The sequence below is a fragment of the Astatotilapia calliptera genome, chromosome 6 (assembly GCF_964374335.1).
Source record: "Astatotilapia calliptera chromosome 6, fAstCal68.1, whole genome shotgun sequence".
Lineage (NCBI taxonomy): Eukaryota > Metazoa > Chordata > Actinopteri > Cichliformes > Cichlidae > Astatotilapia > Astatotilapia calliptera.
In genome coordinates, this window is record NC_137427.1 from 25,338,042 (window position 1) to 25,352,273 (window position 14,232).

The following is a 14,232-nucleotide window of genomic DNA, read 5'->3' on the forward strand; positions in this document are numbered from 1 at the left end:
AGGACAGAAACAGCACTATTTGCTGTAAATGGTTATATTTATATGAATACATCGATGCCTTTTACCTCTTATTTTCAGATGGGACACATTAAGCGTTTCCATGTCTGTTTACAATAAATAAAATAAAGTACATAAAACGTCGCCAAGTGACCTAGATCTCAGCTGTGCGAGGAGCCGTTTCATTGAGAAACTGCAGGCCTATTAAAATATTAATCACATTATATGGCTGGTTATAAGCACACATCGTGTCACATCACAGAATAGAGACAAGTGTGTGTGTGTGTGTGTGTGTATCCTTGAGGGAGTGTCTTTTTATCTTATATCAATTATAACTAAGTAAAGCTGTTTTGCAGCCAGCTGGTGATGTTTGCAGTGAAAACTCCTGACAGAGTTAAAAATATTCTACATCAAAGGGAGAAAAGTGGGAAAAAATGTGCACCAAATTAGGTTGGATGTTCTAAAATTAGTCTAAGAGGACCTTTTTATGAGAATTAATAATTTATTTTATACACATAAGGAATATTAAATGACAAGATGGCTAAAGCATGATTCATTATTCAACAAAGGCAATGAGCTGGTCTGATTAGAGCACACCAAGGAAGTTACAAGGATCCTCATCATGTAGATTAATACAGTGTTGTGGAGCTTAGCAGCAGCTAGAGGCCATCCATCCACTTTATCCATAGTAACTGTAGTCAAGGTGAGCTTCACTTTCTGAGACTCCAGGGGATTGGCTTGCTATTATATAGGCTCACCCTCTCTGTATAAACAATACACAGACAGCGTACAGCCACAGTGTACATCCTGCTGTCGAGCAAAACGAGGCCACAGCAAATCACATCACGCCCATTAGCTAACTGCATTAATGCACTGTGGCATGCAACATGACATGCTAGACTCAAATTGTCTGTGAAGCCTCAAACCAAACATTAGCTAAAGAAATGCACTTATACATGGTTTTGTGAGTAGTCTTCAGCTAAAAGCTAATGCTTAACCCAACTATAACATGCTCACTAAGTCATTATATTAGCAGGCTAACATAGTCATACTAGCGCTAATGAAGTAAACTGGCAACAGATCGGATATACCTCTGCAGGCCATAAACTAAAGTAGGCCACTTCACACAATTAACTTAGAGTTTATACAGTCATGTGGAAAAAAATGTTCACAGGACTCTCTGCAGTTTGGTGATAAATTAAGTATACCCAATGATTTAACCTTTAACAGCAAGAACTGGCTTCACACGTGACTCTATAACACTTCGGTATACAGAGAGGTTCATGGTCCACTCAGGGACTGCAAGGTACTGAGGTCCTGTGGCTGGAAAACAACCCCAAATCATCACCCCTCCACCACCGTGCTTGATGTTTGGTACGAGGCATTTATGATTACGTCGAGGGGGGGGGGGGGTTTGGTTGTTTTCCCCAAACATGCCACTGTGCAACATCTCCACTTTTGTCTCATCTGTCCAAAGTACATTAATCCAGAAATCTTGTGGTTTGTTCAGATGCTGTTTTATAAACCTAAGCTGCCGTGTTCTTTCTAGACAGAAGAGTCTGTCTCCTAGCGAATCTTAAATAAAACGCACTGCAGCGTGTTCACATGTAAAAAGACAATTATTTTTACCCAAATTGGAGAGGCCAGTTCATACCTTACAGGCTGTGTCATCTTCATCATAAGGATAAAAAAAAAAAAAAATGGTTTTCCCCTAAATACAAATGTCTTTGGCAAAAACTGATCAATCTTGGCTCTTTTGATAGGAACAGATGCCAAACCCTGCCCTGAGACATCATAAAGAGAAAAGTACTGCTCCCAGTTGGCAAAGAGTGCTGGCTCAGTGCAGACAGAACCAGGCTAAAACATGGTTTATTCAGGCACGGTAGAATAAATGATCTGGCTGTAACATGAGACCTTTAAGAAAAGACAAAAGCGATCAGAATTTAAATGCCTGTGCCAAGTTTTATGGCAATCCATGTGTTAGCAGACTTTTCACTGCCAAACCACATGTAAATCAGGCAACAAATGCACGGCCAGTTTGTTTATCCATTAACACAGAAAGTCATCCAGCAGTTGCTGAAATATTTTTGTCTGCACACAAAAATGTCAGTCTCGTGCCTCGCTGCAAGTATAAATAACAGTATGTATTCATACACACAATATACCCGTATTTTCACAACCATAAGGCGCACTTAAAAGTCTTAGATTTTCTTCAAAAAGTGCGGCGCGCCCTATAGCGCAGTGCGCCCTGTGTGTTGTAAGGAGGACGTAGTAGAGAACACCATGAGAACGCTAAAGGGTGAAGTGTGTGCGTTGACTTTATTGCACATACCTGTATAAAAGAACAGGTATGTGCGTTATGCAGGACAGCGTTGTTTTAACAACCCTGAAAATGGCAAAGAGACACGCTTACGAAGCACAGTTTAAACTGAAGGCCATCAGCTACGCGGAGGAACATGGAAATCGAGCAGCGGCGAGAGAATTTAAGATTAATGAATCGATGGTTCGCAAGTGGAGGAAGCTGGAAAACAAGCTCCGGCAGGTCAAGAAGACGCAGCTGAGTTTCCGCGGACATAAGGCGATCATCGAGCAAAGAACGAGCGGGAGAAGCGTTTCGACGGTCACCATTCGGCTAAAAGCAGTTTCACTTTCACTTTTTATGAAACGGTGCCATTTTTCCATCCGGACCAGGACTACGGTAGCGCAGCAACTTCCAGCGGATTATAAGGAAAAGCTGGCCATCTTCCGCTCCTACTGCAGCAAACACATCGGCGACAAACACATCCAGCGATGGATGACCGATGGAGACCACAGTTTAACCAAGAGTGGAAACCAGCGCCGGGCGAGTTACGCCACAATTTGCCAATGGATTGTAGATGCTTGGGCTAACATGTCTGCTGGCACTGTTGTTCGAGCTTTCGCGAAAGCCGGCATCATTTCCGAGGAGCCGCACGGCACGGAAAGTGACTCTGACAGTGAAGAAAGTGAACTTGGCATGTTTGATGGAGATTTAGCGCAGCTGTTCAATTCAGACACAGAGGATGAGGACTTCGATGGGTTTGATTGATGATAAAAATGTGAGTACCAAACTTTGTTTTGCTCCTGCTTTATTTTTAAATACGCACACTTGTATGCTTGTGTGTTGTTGATGATGACGATTACCGGTAATAGAAATGTGAGTAAGGTACTGAACTCAGGTTTGCTCCCGCTTTATTTTTAAATACGCATACGGTACTTGTATGCGCCCTATGATCCAGTGCGCCTTATGTGTGTGTTAAATACAGTAATGGCACACATAACTGAGACTGCGCCTTTTAGCACAGTGCGTCTTATGGTCGTGAAAATACGGTATATTTTTGAGTACACAGAGCCACTTATTCTAATCACCCTGTAAACTTATCTGTGGAAAGCAGTTGTCGGGTTTAATAAGCAAACATGGCATCAGAGACCAAGTCTGCAACTGTTCTAACAGTAATTTTCATGATGTGCAACTTTAAATCTCATGAACCAACAGGCTGAAACACACACACACACACACACACACACACACACACACACACACACACACACACACAGGTGTGTGTGTGTGGCCAACCACTCGTTATCATGAATAATAAATAAGACTCTGCTGACCCATCTGCTTCATGACTAAGAGCTGCCAACTTCAAAAACAACCGGAGCGCACGCTGCCTGAAGCAGTGGGGTTTTTATAAGTCCGACCAGAAGCTTCTGATCTTTATATGGGAATTCTTAAAAAGGAAAAAAAAAAAAAAAAGCACCAAACTAAACAAACGTGACCTTTAATCAAAACTTACTGATATTATACAGAGTTTCAGTAAATGCTTCAATGGGATGATCTTGAAAATCCTATGTTGCCTCATTCCTGAGTTATTGCATTCACAAACTTGGACAGCTGGCCACCTGTCCAGCGGGGTGACAGCGACACCCTATCAGCCTTTTACGGCTGAGGGGGAAAAAAAAACTACAGACAACTGTGGCAATCTGATAGCAACCAAAGCAACACAAGGAAGTTTTTGGTGCAACCTCATCCAGCAAGAGCCAGTAACCTTCAGGAACCACTGCCAACTGGTCAGGAGATTCATGTTTTTTCCCGCCAACCAGTGGCTGTGTCACAGCCAACATGGCAAACAATTCTCAAGCAATGTGCGCATGATGTCATCAGACGCCTCAATAGAACAACTACCAAAGAAACCGCATATAAACCCTTCAGGTGCTAACCAGCTGTTCACTCTGAAGCTTGGCCTGCAGTATTTTACTTGTACTGTGCACACATTTACTGACTCCGTCTATATTTTCTAAAATAATCCCCTCTCTGTTTGACCCACGTGGTGCCGGATAATCCCCAAACAGCTGTCATGTCAGAAACGTGCACGGCAACCTGCCACGACTGATCTGAGTGTCAGTGACGTAACAGTAAAAGAAAAAGAAGGTCAGGGTGGAAAGACAAACAAGACTTTCGAAGCCATTGTTGGAGGAGTCATTATGCCTGGCACTGTAAATGCCCTGCAGTGACAAACAGCAGACGACAGCTTGTTTAAGGGAAGTTTGTAGTCTTTGGGACAAAGACAGAGAGCTTCTGTGGTCACATGCACCCTCTCGATTTATATAAGAGCATTTTCGGGATTTTTAAACCATTGTCAGGACAAGTACAGTAATCTTCCCCAATATCCACCAGCAGATTGTTTACTAAAGCCCAATACTCTGCAGATTTTATTCAGTTTGACCGCCAGGCTGAAGCATCAAATGATGATCCACGAATACCAGACGACAACTCCCCAGTGATGAATCAACACAACAACTCAAAAATCTGGCTTCTGCTCACACTTCTCAAAAAAGACACCAAGAGAGAAGAGCGTTAAAATAAGGATTAACGTGCTTATCTCAGGTCCTGTGTTCGGTCGTTGCTGGATTTTTTCCCCCCCTATTTCTTAAAGACATGTCTTTCAGATACTGTTAATCTGCTATCGATGGATTCTTAGGCCTGCCCCTTCTTTTTTGTCTTCCATTTGTCCAGTTTCCTCAATTTTTTCTAAGGACACACTGCACACTGTTACAGAGAGTGACAGGTTTTTGGCTAATACCTCTTCGGGAATCACCTTAGTGCAAAAATACTACTTTGGGTCGGCCAGACTGTGACATCTATTTTCATGGATTCAACTAAAGAAATGGGAGTGAATTCTCTGACAGGCTGCTGGTAACAAAGCGCATAAAGATGCAATTTTAAATTGTTTTTTGCCATGTTGTCTGGTATGTGTAGACACAACACTGGTTCACCTGTGGAGTTACGTACTTTCTATGTTTGAATGAGTCACAGATCAGAATTAAGCGACTGAAAAAAGCTAATAAAGACTTCCTCTGAAAATGGTGAGATACAAGGACTGAACTGAACATGAGTGAAAAAGCAGCCAATGCCCAATGAAGAACTTTAGAAAACTATTGCTTAGGTGCACTTAAGAAAAATAAATCACCAGAAATTTGTGTTATGAGTTTTTGAGGGCACACAATCTCCGAAGAAAGAACACTCAAAAGATTTCCACCTGTTAGAAAATCCTGGCAAAGACAGAATAAGTGCATACCAGATGTTTTATTGACAGTGTGAGAACAGCAGGATTAACTGAAAGAGGCCACAAGTACTGTGAAATCACTCTGACCCTGCCGGGCAGTGAAGCAGGCCTTCATTAGTTTTAGTGAAAACTGAACCACAGGAGGTGTGGCGGGGGCAGAGAGTAAGAGTCTTAAGGCCACGGGGGGCTTTGTTCTGGAGGTACAGTCATGTATGAGGCACCATTTATTGAGGACACAGGGTTCTCCAACATCACCTCAGGGCACAAAGTCGGGTCTGTAATGGCAACAGAGGACATGTGACATGAGCTGCTTCAGTTTCAGGGTTTTCCTCTTAATAAATCAGGGATGTAACCCTCAACAAAGAAAGTAAAAATGCATGATTGACACACACACACACACACACAATGCTGCAAAGACAAAACCATGCACAGCTACAATCCTGAACATTTAATGACTACAGTGACCATTGTTGAAGTTGTTTTTGCAGATTTATTACTTTTAAATGCTTAAAATCACTGAATCCCCAAAGAGCAACGTCAAGCCACTGAAGAACTGCAGCTGCTCCACGGGCCCCTGGAGGCTGGCTCCAAAAAGCTGAGTCCCGGTGGACTCCAAATGCCCAAATTTAGATCAAAAATAAACATGTTACATAAGCAAAACATTTTACCCTCAATTGGTACAATTTTAAGCTTTTTTAAAACAAGATAGGTCATCGATGAAAATCAGAGATCAATGAATTTAACACTACTAAAAATTAATTACATGATTCTCGCAACACATTTCTGATTAATTAATCTGTTTGTTCTTCCAGCTCTGTTACAACACAACATTTTTATATAATTTTTTTTTCTCTTTTAAAAACAGCTCATACTGGCTGCTAGATTTGCTTATCGATCTATCCAGCTTCTGCTGCTTGCCTGGGTCTGGGTTGCTAGGGCGCCCAGGCCCCCCTCTACACCTCTTCCAGCTTTTCCAGTGTGATACTGAGGTCTTTCCAAGCCAGCTGGGAGATACATGCCTTGCCTCACCCTGAGGCCTCCCACAGGTTACAGGTTACTGCTGGAAATGCAAACCAAGCTCTGGCTGCAGTCATACAGGGGACTAAATGGCCCGCAACAACAGGTTTGTCTTCACTTTATTGCACAACAGCAGCTTAACAGCCGCATATATCCAGCACAGATTTTCTAGCGCTCAGGTCATCGGGTTGATTCAAGGGCATGTTTGCTCAAAAGCACACCTTCAGTTCATTGCAGGTGTTACAGAAGGAAAGACTGACTCCTAACAGCAGCAGCAGCAAGCGCCTCATCACTGCTCCGGATGTGAGTGACATTAAGTTATACTACAAGATAAACAGCCAAGTATTTCCACAGCAGGAAAAAAAACAAAACAAAAAAACAAAAGAGGCTCTGCTCAGAGATTCTGAAGAAACGAGGACCTACATAGCAAACAGCACACGTCACAGGCTGGACAAAGCAAGGGAATCTCAGGTATGTGTTTAACAGTCTGTGTGATGACATGCCAGGTTAGCATTTTATGGCCCTAACATGAAAGTGCACAGCAGATTTTTTACTCTCTCTACAGTGGATTTAAACAGAAGAGCCTGTGGTGCCTTCAAATCCCACAAACACCTCGTTAAAAATGAGACTGTCAAGAATTTTCACCGAGTTCAAAGCCGGCTACAGCAGGGAGGGTTCATTTGTGGTCGGGAGATTTTTGTTTCACACAAGTGCAGACGTGTGGCAAACTCATTAGTCTAATGCTCTTTTTGGCAGCGGGTTGGCCATTAGGTGGATGAGGCCTAATTAGACAACTCGAGAGCTGGTATGACACCTCTCCACACAGCACGGCACCAAAAGTCGTGCCTCAAGCTGACACGCATTAGTCTTAAACTCTGCGCAACCCCAAAACATGTTCGCTGTTCATTAGCTACAGACTTTTCTTTGTCAGGGGCGCAGAGAAAAATTTGCATCAAGCCTCCGCCAAGCTGAAGAGCGGTAACTGACCTCGCCGTTTATCTCATGCACTCTGATAAAATTCCCAAAGAGGGGGAGCAGCGAACTGTTAGTATATCATTAGGAAATATTTAAAAAAGGAGCCAAAGGTCAATTCTTAAACTAAACACTATTATTTTACACCTTTAAACGGAGCAGCTCGACATTTTTGGAGCTTCTTTTTGAGTGTTAAATGCTTGGAAAGTGTTTAGGAGCTACTTAGCTTAGCATTAAGATGGGCGGAAAGGCCAGACTGGTGTCTGAGGTCAGCCCCGAAAGGAGCCTTGAACTTGGATCTTATTAAGTTTAATCAGTACAGAGTGAAAATATGTCATAGTCATGGGGGAGCTAAATGTTTCCACCTAACAGTCAGGGCTGCCACTTTCAAGCTAACAGGTGGGGTTGACAGTTTCAGCTTGATAAATTTAATGATCACCAACCCAGCGTTGCCGCCGGGGTTGATGACCAAACTTTTTTATTAGTTCATTTATGATTTCCTAACCTGTTGAACAATGGAAAGTATGTCCATGGGTGACGATGTTTTATCTAGCCATATCAGCAACCTTAAAGTCTGTTTTCAAGGTTGCTAGGATACCCATTGATATATTTTGTTTGTTGTTTTATTGCTTTGAGAAGTCACAAATATACCTGTAACCTATTAATCCGTAATTTCTTTTTTTTTTTTTTTTTTTTTTTTTTTAAAAGAAGCAGATTTCAAAGTCAAGTCCCGAAAAGCTGCAAAAGGGGCTTTAATAGAAATGATCACCAAAAAAAAAAACACCCTGATGGCGTCACTCGTGACTCAACCTGAAGAAAGCTGCTGTGTAATGCATGATTCAGTTGTGACTTTATAACAGCTCATCTGTCAAATGGATACTCATGTAGCTAACCCTGTAAAGCTGCATGAATCTCACAGGAAAGACTCCTACCAATAGCTGGAAGCAGTAAGTTGGGCTGGCCTAAGTTGGGTTTATTATTGATGAGGCTCATTAATAAATGTAAACTGTTCTTTGAGCTAATTTTGAAGGTGTTAGTGATAAAAGTGTAGAAAAGGATTAAAAACATTGCATGCGCACCAAACCAAAACACTGTACGGCTCTGTCACAGTAGAATAAAAATAGAGTAAAAATCCCTTGTTTTGACTTGGGAAGAGAGGAAGGGAAAAAAATGGCTGCCCACTGATTAAATCGATTTTTTCCACTTTCAGCAACAGTTTGTGATTAGCTGCGACGACCAACTGGTTCCACAGAGCCAACGCCTCATTATGTGGGCCAGGAATTGAACAGGTCACCTGGTGGGAGGCAACCTGTCTCCAAACACTGCGCTGTGACTCCCAAACAGACTGGATAAGGTTTACAAAAATCTGCAGTCTCATCCCCCCCAAATATTCACCTTGGATACAAACCTCTGTTTTTATCTAATGCTACAGGAAAATTGAGAATATCAATATCAAACTGCGACAATAAATGCAGTGAAATGGGACTTTCGCTGAACCAACTAACCACAACTTCTGGAAAAATAAAACAGAAGGAAGAATTTGATAAAAAACATCTGAAAATTATACAAATATTCGTTTGGTCCAATCACGGCGCACGCTCTGGACCGGCCTTCAGTGAAACTGATGTGCACTGCCACACTTGAAGAGCCAACTGGCACTGAAGTCCTAAATTTGTCCCACAGCTCCACATGTGGTGAGCATTAGACTCGGTTCATTAAACACAGCTCTCAAGCTGTTATTTTTCTTTGTCTTAAGTTTATTTACACCCGTCCAGACAGAAGTGAATAAAAAAAAAAAAAAACCCACAATGGATCCAAACAATCTGGTGAACTGGTGGCCTGAAAGAGTCCAGCCACCCACAGAGCAGAAATAACAGGCTTCACTTAGAAGCAGGGAGGTGTTTACACTGAACAGGCACACCAAATCTATTCACAATATACTGGCTGATGGGACCTGCAGCATTTTGATTACAGCTTTATCAGGGTAACACTGTTTGGATTTTGTGTTTGCTCCCAAGAAAAAATACAAACGTGCGACTCGCAGGTCCTGAATAATGAAACAACTTTAAAGTGCTTTTCCAAAACAAAAGTATTATTTAAAATGCTAACGTGTTCACAAGGTTGTTTGAAAATTAATCAGATAACTAATTAGCCATCTGTAGGGATTACTTTTTTCCTTTAATGCTAAGATGAAAAGTAAACTAAAACTTCAGTTATCGATTTTAAAGAATTATTTAAAAATATGCATAAACTGTTTTCTGCTGAGCTAATATTTTTAAAACAACCAGAAACAATAAGATTTTTTTTAAAAAGGCTGCTTTGTCCAACAACCTAAATACTGGATTATGTTTCATATAAAAGAAAAAGAAGAAGCATTTTATTTTAATATCAATCTTTTTCAGTACTTGTTTGGTGAAAGTGCTCATTTTTAGCTGTTGCCTTGATTTGACAGCTATCTTGATTAAAAAGAGAGAATGTTCAGGACGGTGTGCTTTTCTCCGTCATACGTGACAGCTAAGCATGTGTGTGCTCTGGAATGATAGCTGGAATTAAAAAAAAGACAAATGTGGATTTCACAGCTAAAATTTTCTAAACTTCCAATACTAGAGATCATTAGATGTGAAAATCTAAATACTTTTTAAAACAAACCTAATTATGGATTCAATTCTATTTTCAATTCCTTTCAATTTTATTCATTAAACTGCTTTCATTAACCCCCATATCTAATCAGCCAATCACACGTAGATGTGCTCAAGACGACCTGCTGAAGTTAAACATCAGAATGAGGAAGAAAGGGGATTTGAGTGACTCTGAATGTGGCAGACAAGCTGGTGATCTATACTGGGATTTTCATACACCATCATCAGACTGTCTCAAGCATACAGAAAGGCAACAGTGACGCTTTACAGCCGAGGTACGCAGAAGAGCATGAAGCAGAAGACCACATTGAGGCTACAGTTCATACACGCTCGCCAGAATTGGACAACAGATCTGACGAGTCTCGCTGAAATGGCTGGGTCAGGTTTTGGTGCAAACAACATGAAAGCAGGGATCCATCCTGCCTCGTATTGACGGTTCATGTTGGTGATGTAATGGTGTGAAGGATGTTTTCTCAGCACACTTTGGCATCCTTAGATCCAACTGAGCATCTTTGCCACAGATAATGGCTTATCTAAGCATTATGACCATGTCCATCCTTTTATGATGACATGTTCCACTGGTTGCTGTAGTTAACACACCATGTCACAAAGTTCAAATCATCTCAGACTGGTTTCTTGAACACAGGTGACTTCACTGTAATGACCCCCACAGTCCAAACCTCAGTCTAACAGAGCACATCAAATGTGCCATCCTGTCAGTATGGACCAAAATCTCTCAGAGATGTTTCCAGCACCTGTGCCATGAAGAAGGCAAAAAGCAGATCCAACCCAGGACTAGTAAGATGTATCTAATAAAGTGTCCACTTAACGTATAATCAATTAGATCAACTACTGTACTCACTCCGTTTAAACATGGTGAAGTTGACAGTGCAGGTTTTCGGTTTCCACCCATGCAAACAGAGAAACAGCAGAGAGCTATGCAGTCGTGCTATACTGTGTGTGCGGGGGGGGAATCAGGTGTAACAGAAACCGCTGCACACTTCTGCGTCACATTGTCAAATACCAAGCAAGACGTTGGAGCGGTGTGTGTGTGTGGATGAAACGCGTGCAAACAAACCTCGTGGCTGCCGCAAAGTCGTCCGCTGAAATCCAACCTGGGAGCAGGCTGTGGAGCCGCATGGCACAGCTCCAACTCCGGCTGCAGCTCAGACCCCCCCAAAGTGTCCCACCCGCACACGCAGCGAGTGCGTGATGGCAAGTAAGCAACACAAAGCGAGAAGTTGGAGCTGAAGGGAACTCACCTTTGAGACGGTCATAAGGGGCGAGATGTGGCGGCAGGTGGTAGTGTTTCCCCCGAGGGAAGAAGGCTCGAGCGGTGGAGCTGCTCCTGCTGGATGTGCTGGCTTTGCTGGTGGTGGAGGGGACTAGCCGGGAAGCAGGAACCAGTCGTGTTACATCACCGATTGCTGTGGCAGAGTGGTCACTTAAAAGTCATGACGCCCGCGTCAACCTTGAGAGTCCCCCGGAATTTAAAAAAAAAAGAAAGAAGAAGAAGACAACAGCAACAACAATAACATAAATAAAATCTCACAGTCAAAACATTTTCTTTGCCCTTCAAACTGCAGCCACCATGAAAAAAAAAAGAAAAGAGGATGAGGAGAGATCACAGGGAGAGATGCGAGCACAGGACGCGACGAGAGAGGAGGAAGAGGAGGGAGGAGGCTGGGAGGGGCGAGGAAATCCAGGTCGATCAGTGCAAAGATATATAAATATTATCATGAACACCGAGTAGACTGAAGGCCAAACAAGCGATGTTAACAGATTCACACACAACATGGCAGTTTCACGATCAATCACACAAGAGCAGAGGAAGCATTAACCATTTACATTAACCTGCTGCTCTCTATTCACCCACTGTAAAATCAAATAAAATCTTAATTATAGCAGGGGTGTCAAACATAGGGCCCGGGGAACAGAGTCGGCCCCTCGGAAACTCTAATGCGGCCCACTGCACGGCTTTGGAAAATGTGGAGGACATACATTTTTATCTTTTACTGTAGTTTCACAGGTTTTACACCTTACTACAGCATTCCTTTATCATGTAGGAAAACTGAGGCGTACTGTTGAAATTGCTCTTCTTTGTCTTATATTAATTTTAATATACATTTATTTAATTTTAATTTTTTATTGCATTTTTAACCGGTCCAGCACACATAAGATCAAAATAAGTTTAACATCCCTGATTTATAATCTGTCTGCTCTTGGTTGCAACAGCACCCTGTGTGTTCATCCCTAACTGCATATCGATAATGCACATTTATTTTAAGAGTCCATCACCATCAGTGTCACCTTTTAGCAGCCAGGTTATCATATGAATGAAGCTCAGTTCAGTATATTTGAGAGCATAAAAATAAACATGTGGTTTCTGTAAAATCAGTTTAAGTTTACGTTATGCTTAGTACTATTTTAATTATGTTTCTTATTGTTTGACAACCAAATCAAAACAATATGCTTTGGCCCTTGTTTACTCTTGTGTTTGGCTGCTGCTGAGTATCGCTGTATTTGCATAGATCCTTTATTTGTATGTGTGTGTGTGTGGTTTGTGTGTTTTCTGTCACGTTTTGTAATTTTACACAGATCATTTTGCTGATGTGGTGTGTGTAAAAGTCATTGACATGCACACCTGAAGCAGAGCGCCTGGTTTCTGTGTAGGCAAACCGTGCTGAGCGTGTCATGTACAGTGTTGTGTGCTACAGCTGGCAGGCAGCAGGGATCACACAGAGGAGCTGTCAATAAAAACTCACACATCAGTTTAGCCCCAGGGTCTGGAAGCGAGAGCAGCTGCAGAAATGTGGTCAGCACAGTGTGGTGATGTGTTGTTCTACTCTCAGTGAAGCACGATCCATATCACGGTGTTTGCATAGATCATTTATGCTTTATGTTAAGTGTGTGTGTATGTGGACATTATATAAACTCTGCTTACTAACAGTTACACTGCACAGATGTTGATTAATGTAAGTTAAGGTAAAAGCTAAACAATCTCTAAAGCCTAGTGGTGAGAGAAATTGAAAGCCAGATCAGTTATAATTGCTTATATGGAAAATTTAAAGAAACAGAAAGAAAGAAAAAAGGGATGGATGCCATGTTGTGAACAGGTCTGCCACACATTTTCATTTCAGGGTTTTTATTGCCCCCCAGCGGTGAAACTGCGCTATTACAGAAGCCGTATCAATCATAACCTTTACACATGTTAATGTTTTAAAATGATTATATTATACAGAAAAAGATAATCGGTAAGTAAAATATTAAATACACAGAAAAAATAATTTTGATACATGTCATTAACAGTCAGCTAGTAATAAATAAAAGTCATGAGTAATTCATGCTGCTTTCACTATGGCACCTCAGTCATGGCTTCGTCTGCCTTAATTGGCTTACTTTTAACCAGCATGTGCTTCAAGCAAGTTTTAAATTTCCTGTTTTATAGTTTGTTGTTCTTTGTTTCAGGAAAATCAGCCCTGACATGTGACTCTCCAAATACTTCTCTGCTTGCACCAATTTCTAATATTTCAAGCAACTGTTGTAGAGGCAGGACTTTTAACATTTTAATAATCCTTGTGTATTGCTGTGAAAAAGCATTTTCCTCCTTCCTTCCTAAACTATGATTTAATGTATTGAAGGCAGAAAAATCCTAATCTAAGTGATTTCTTGATTCAGCAAGACTGACAGTAATCAGGCCCGAGTGTGGTTAGTGAAACTGAACTCAGCTTTCAAAGGTGTGAAAACAGGTGTGGGTCACTATCAGCCAAGGTTGTTGGCTGATAGTGTGCTAACTGAGCAGGGCTGTGTGAAAACATGGGACTGTAGCTAAGGTCCCATTCTGTTTTCAACAGTTTAATAACATCAAGTGTGAACTTCTCCCACAAACGTCATCATAAACATGCGTCATGGTGGATTTATGTCAACAGGAGTGTGCCATTAAAGTGAAGCTTGTTTATTAACGTTTCCAAGGTAACTGGAAATCCAAAATATTTTCCTCAACCTAATTAAATGCAGTTATG

At 41.6% G+C, this 14,232-nt stretch overlaps 1 protein-coding gene across 2 annotated transcripts in view; it reads right to left on the reverse strand.

Annotated features, from left to right (window-relative positions):
• coro2aa (coronin 2Aa) overlaps positions 1-11,612 on the reverse strand; it is a 41,495-nt gene extending 29,883 nt beyond the window's left edge. The window contains exon 1 of one of the 2 annotated variants that reach the window (XM_026171277.2): positions 11,473-11,612. In XM_026171277.2, the coding sequence (XP_026027062.2) occupies positions 11,473-11,487 (15 nt within the window). In that variant the 5' untranslated portion in view covers positions 11,488-11,612. Of the gene's footprint in view, positions 1-11,288; positions 11,403-11,472 lie in introns of those variants that run through there. The other variant, XM_026171275.2, reaches the window with a different exon arrangement.
• Between the last annotated feature and the right edge of the window lie 2,620 nt (positions 11,613-14,232).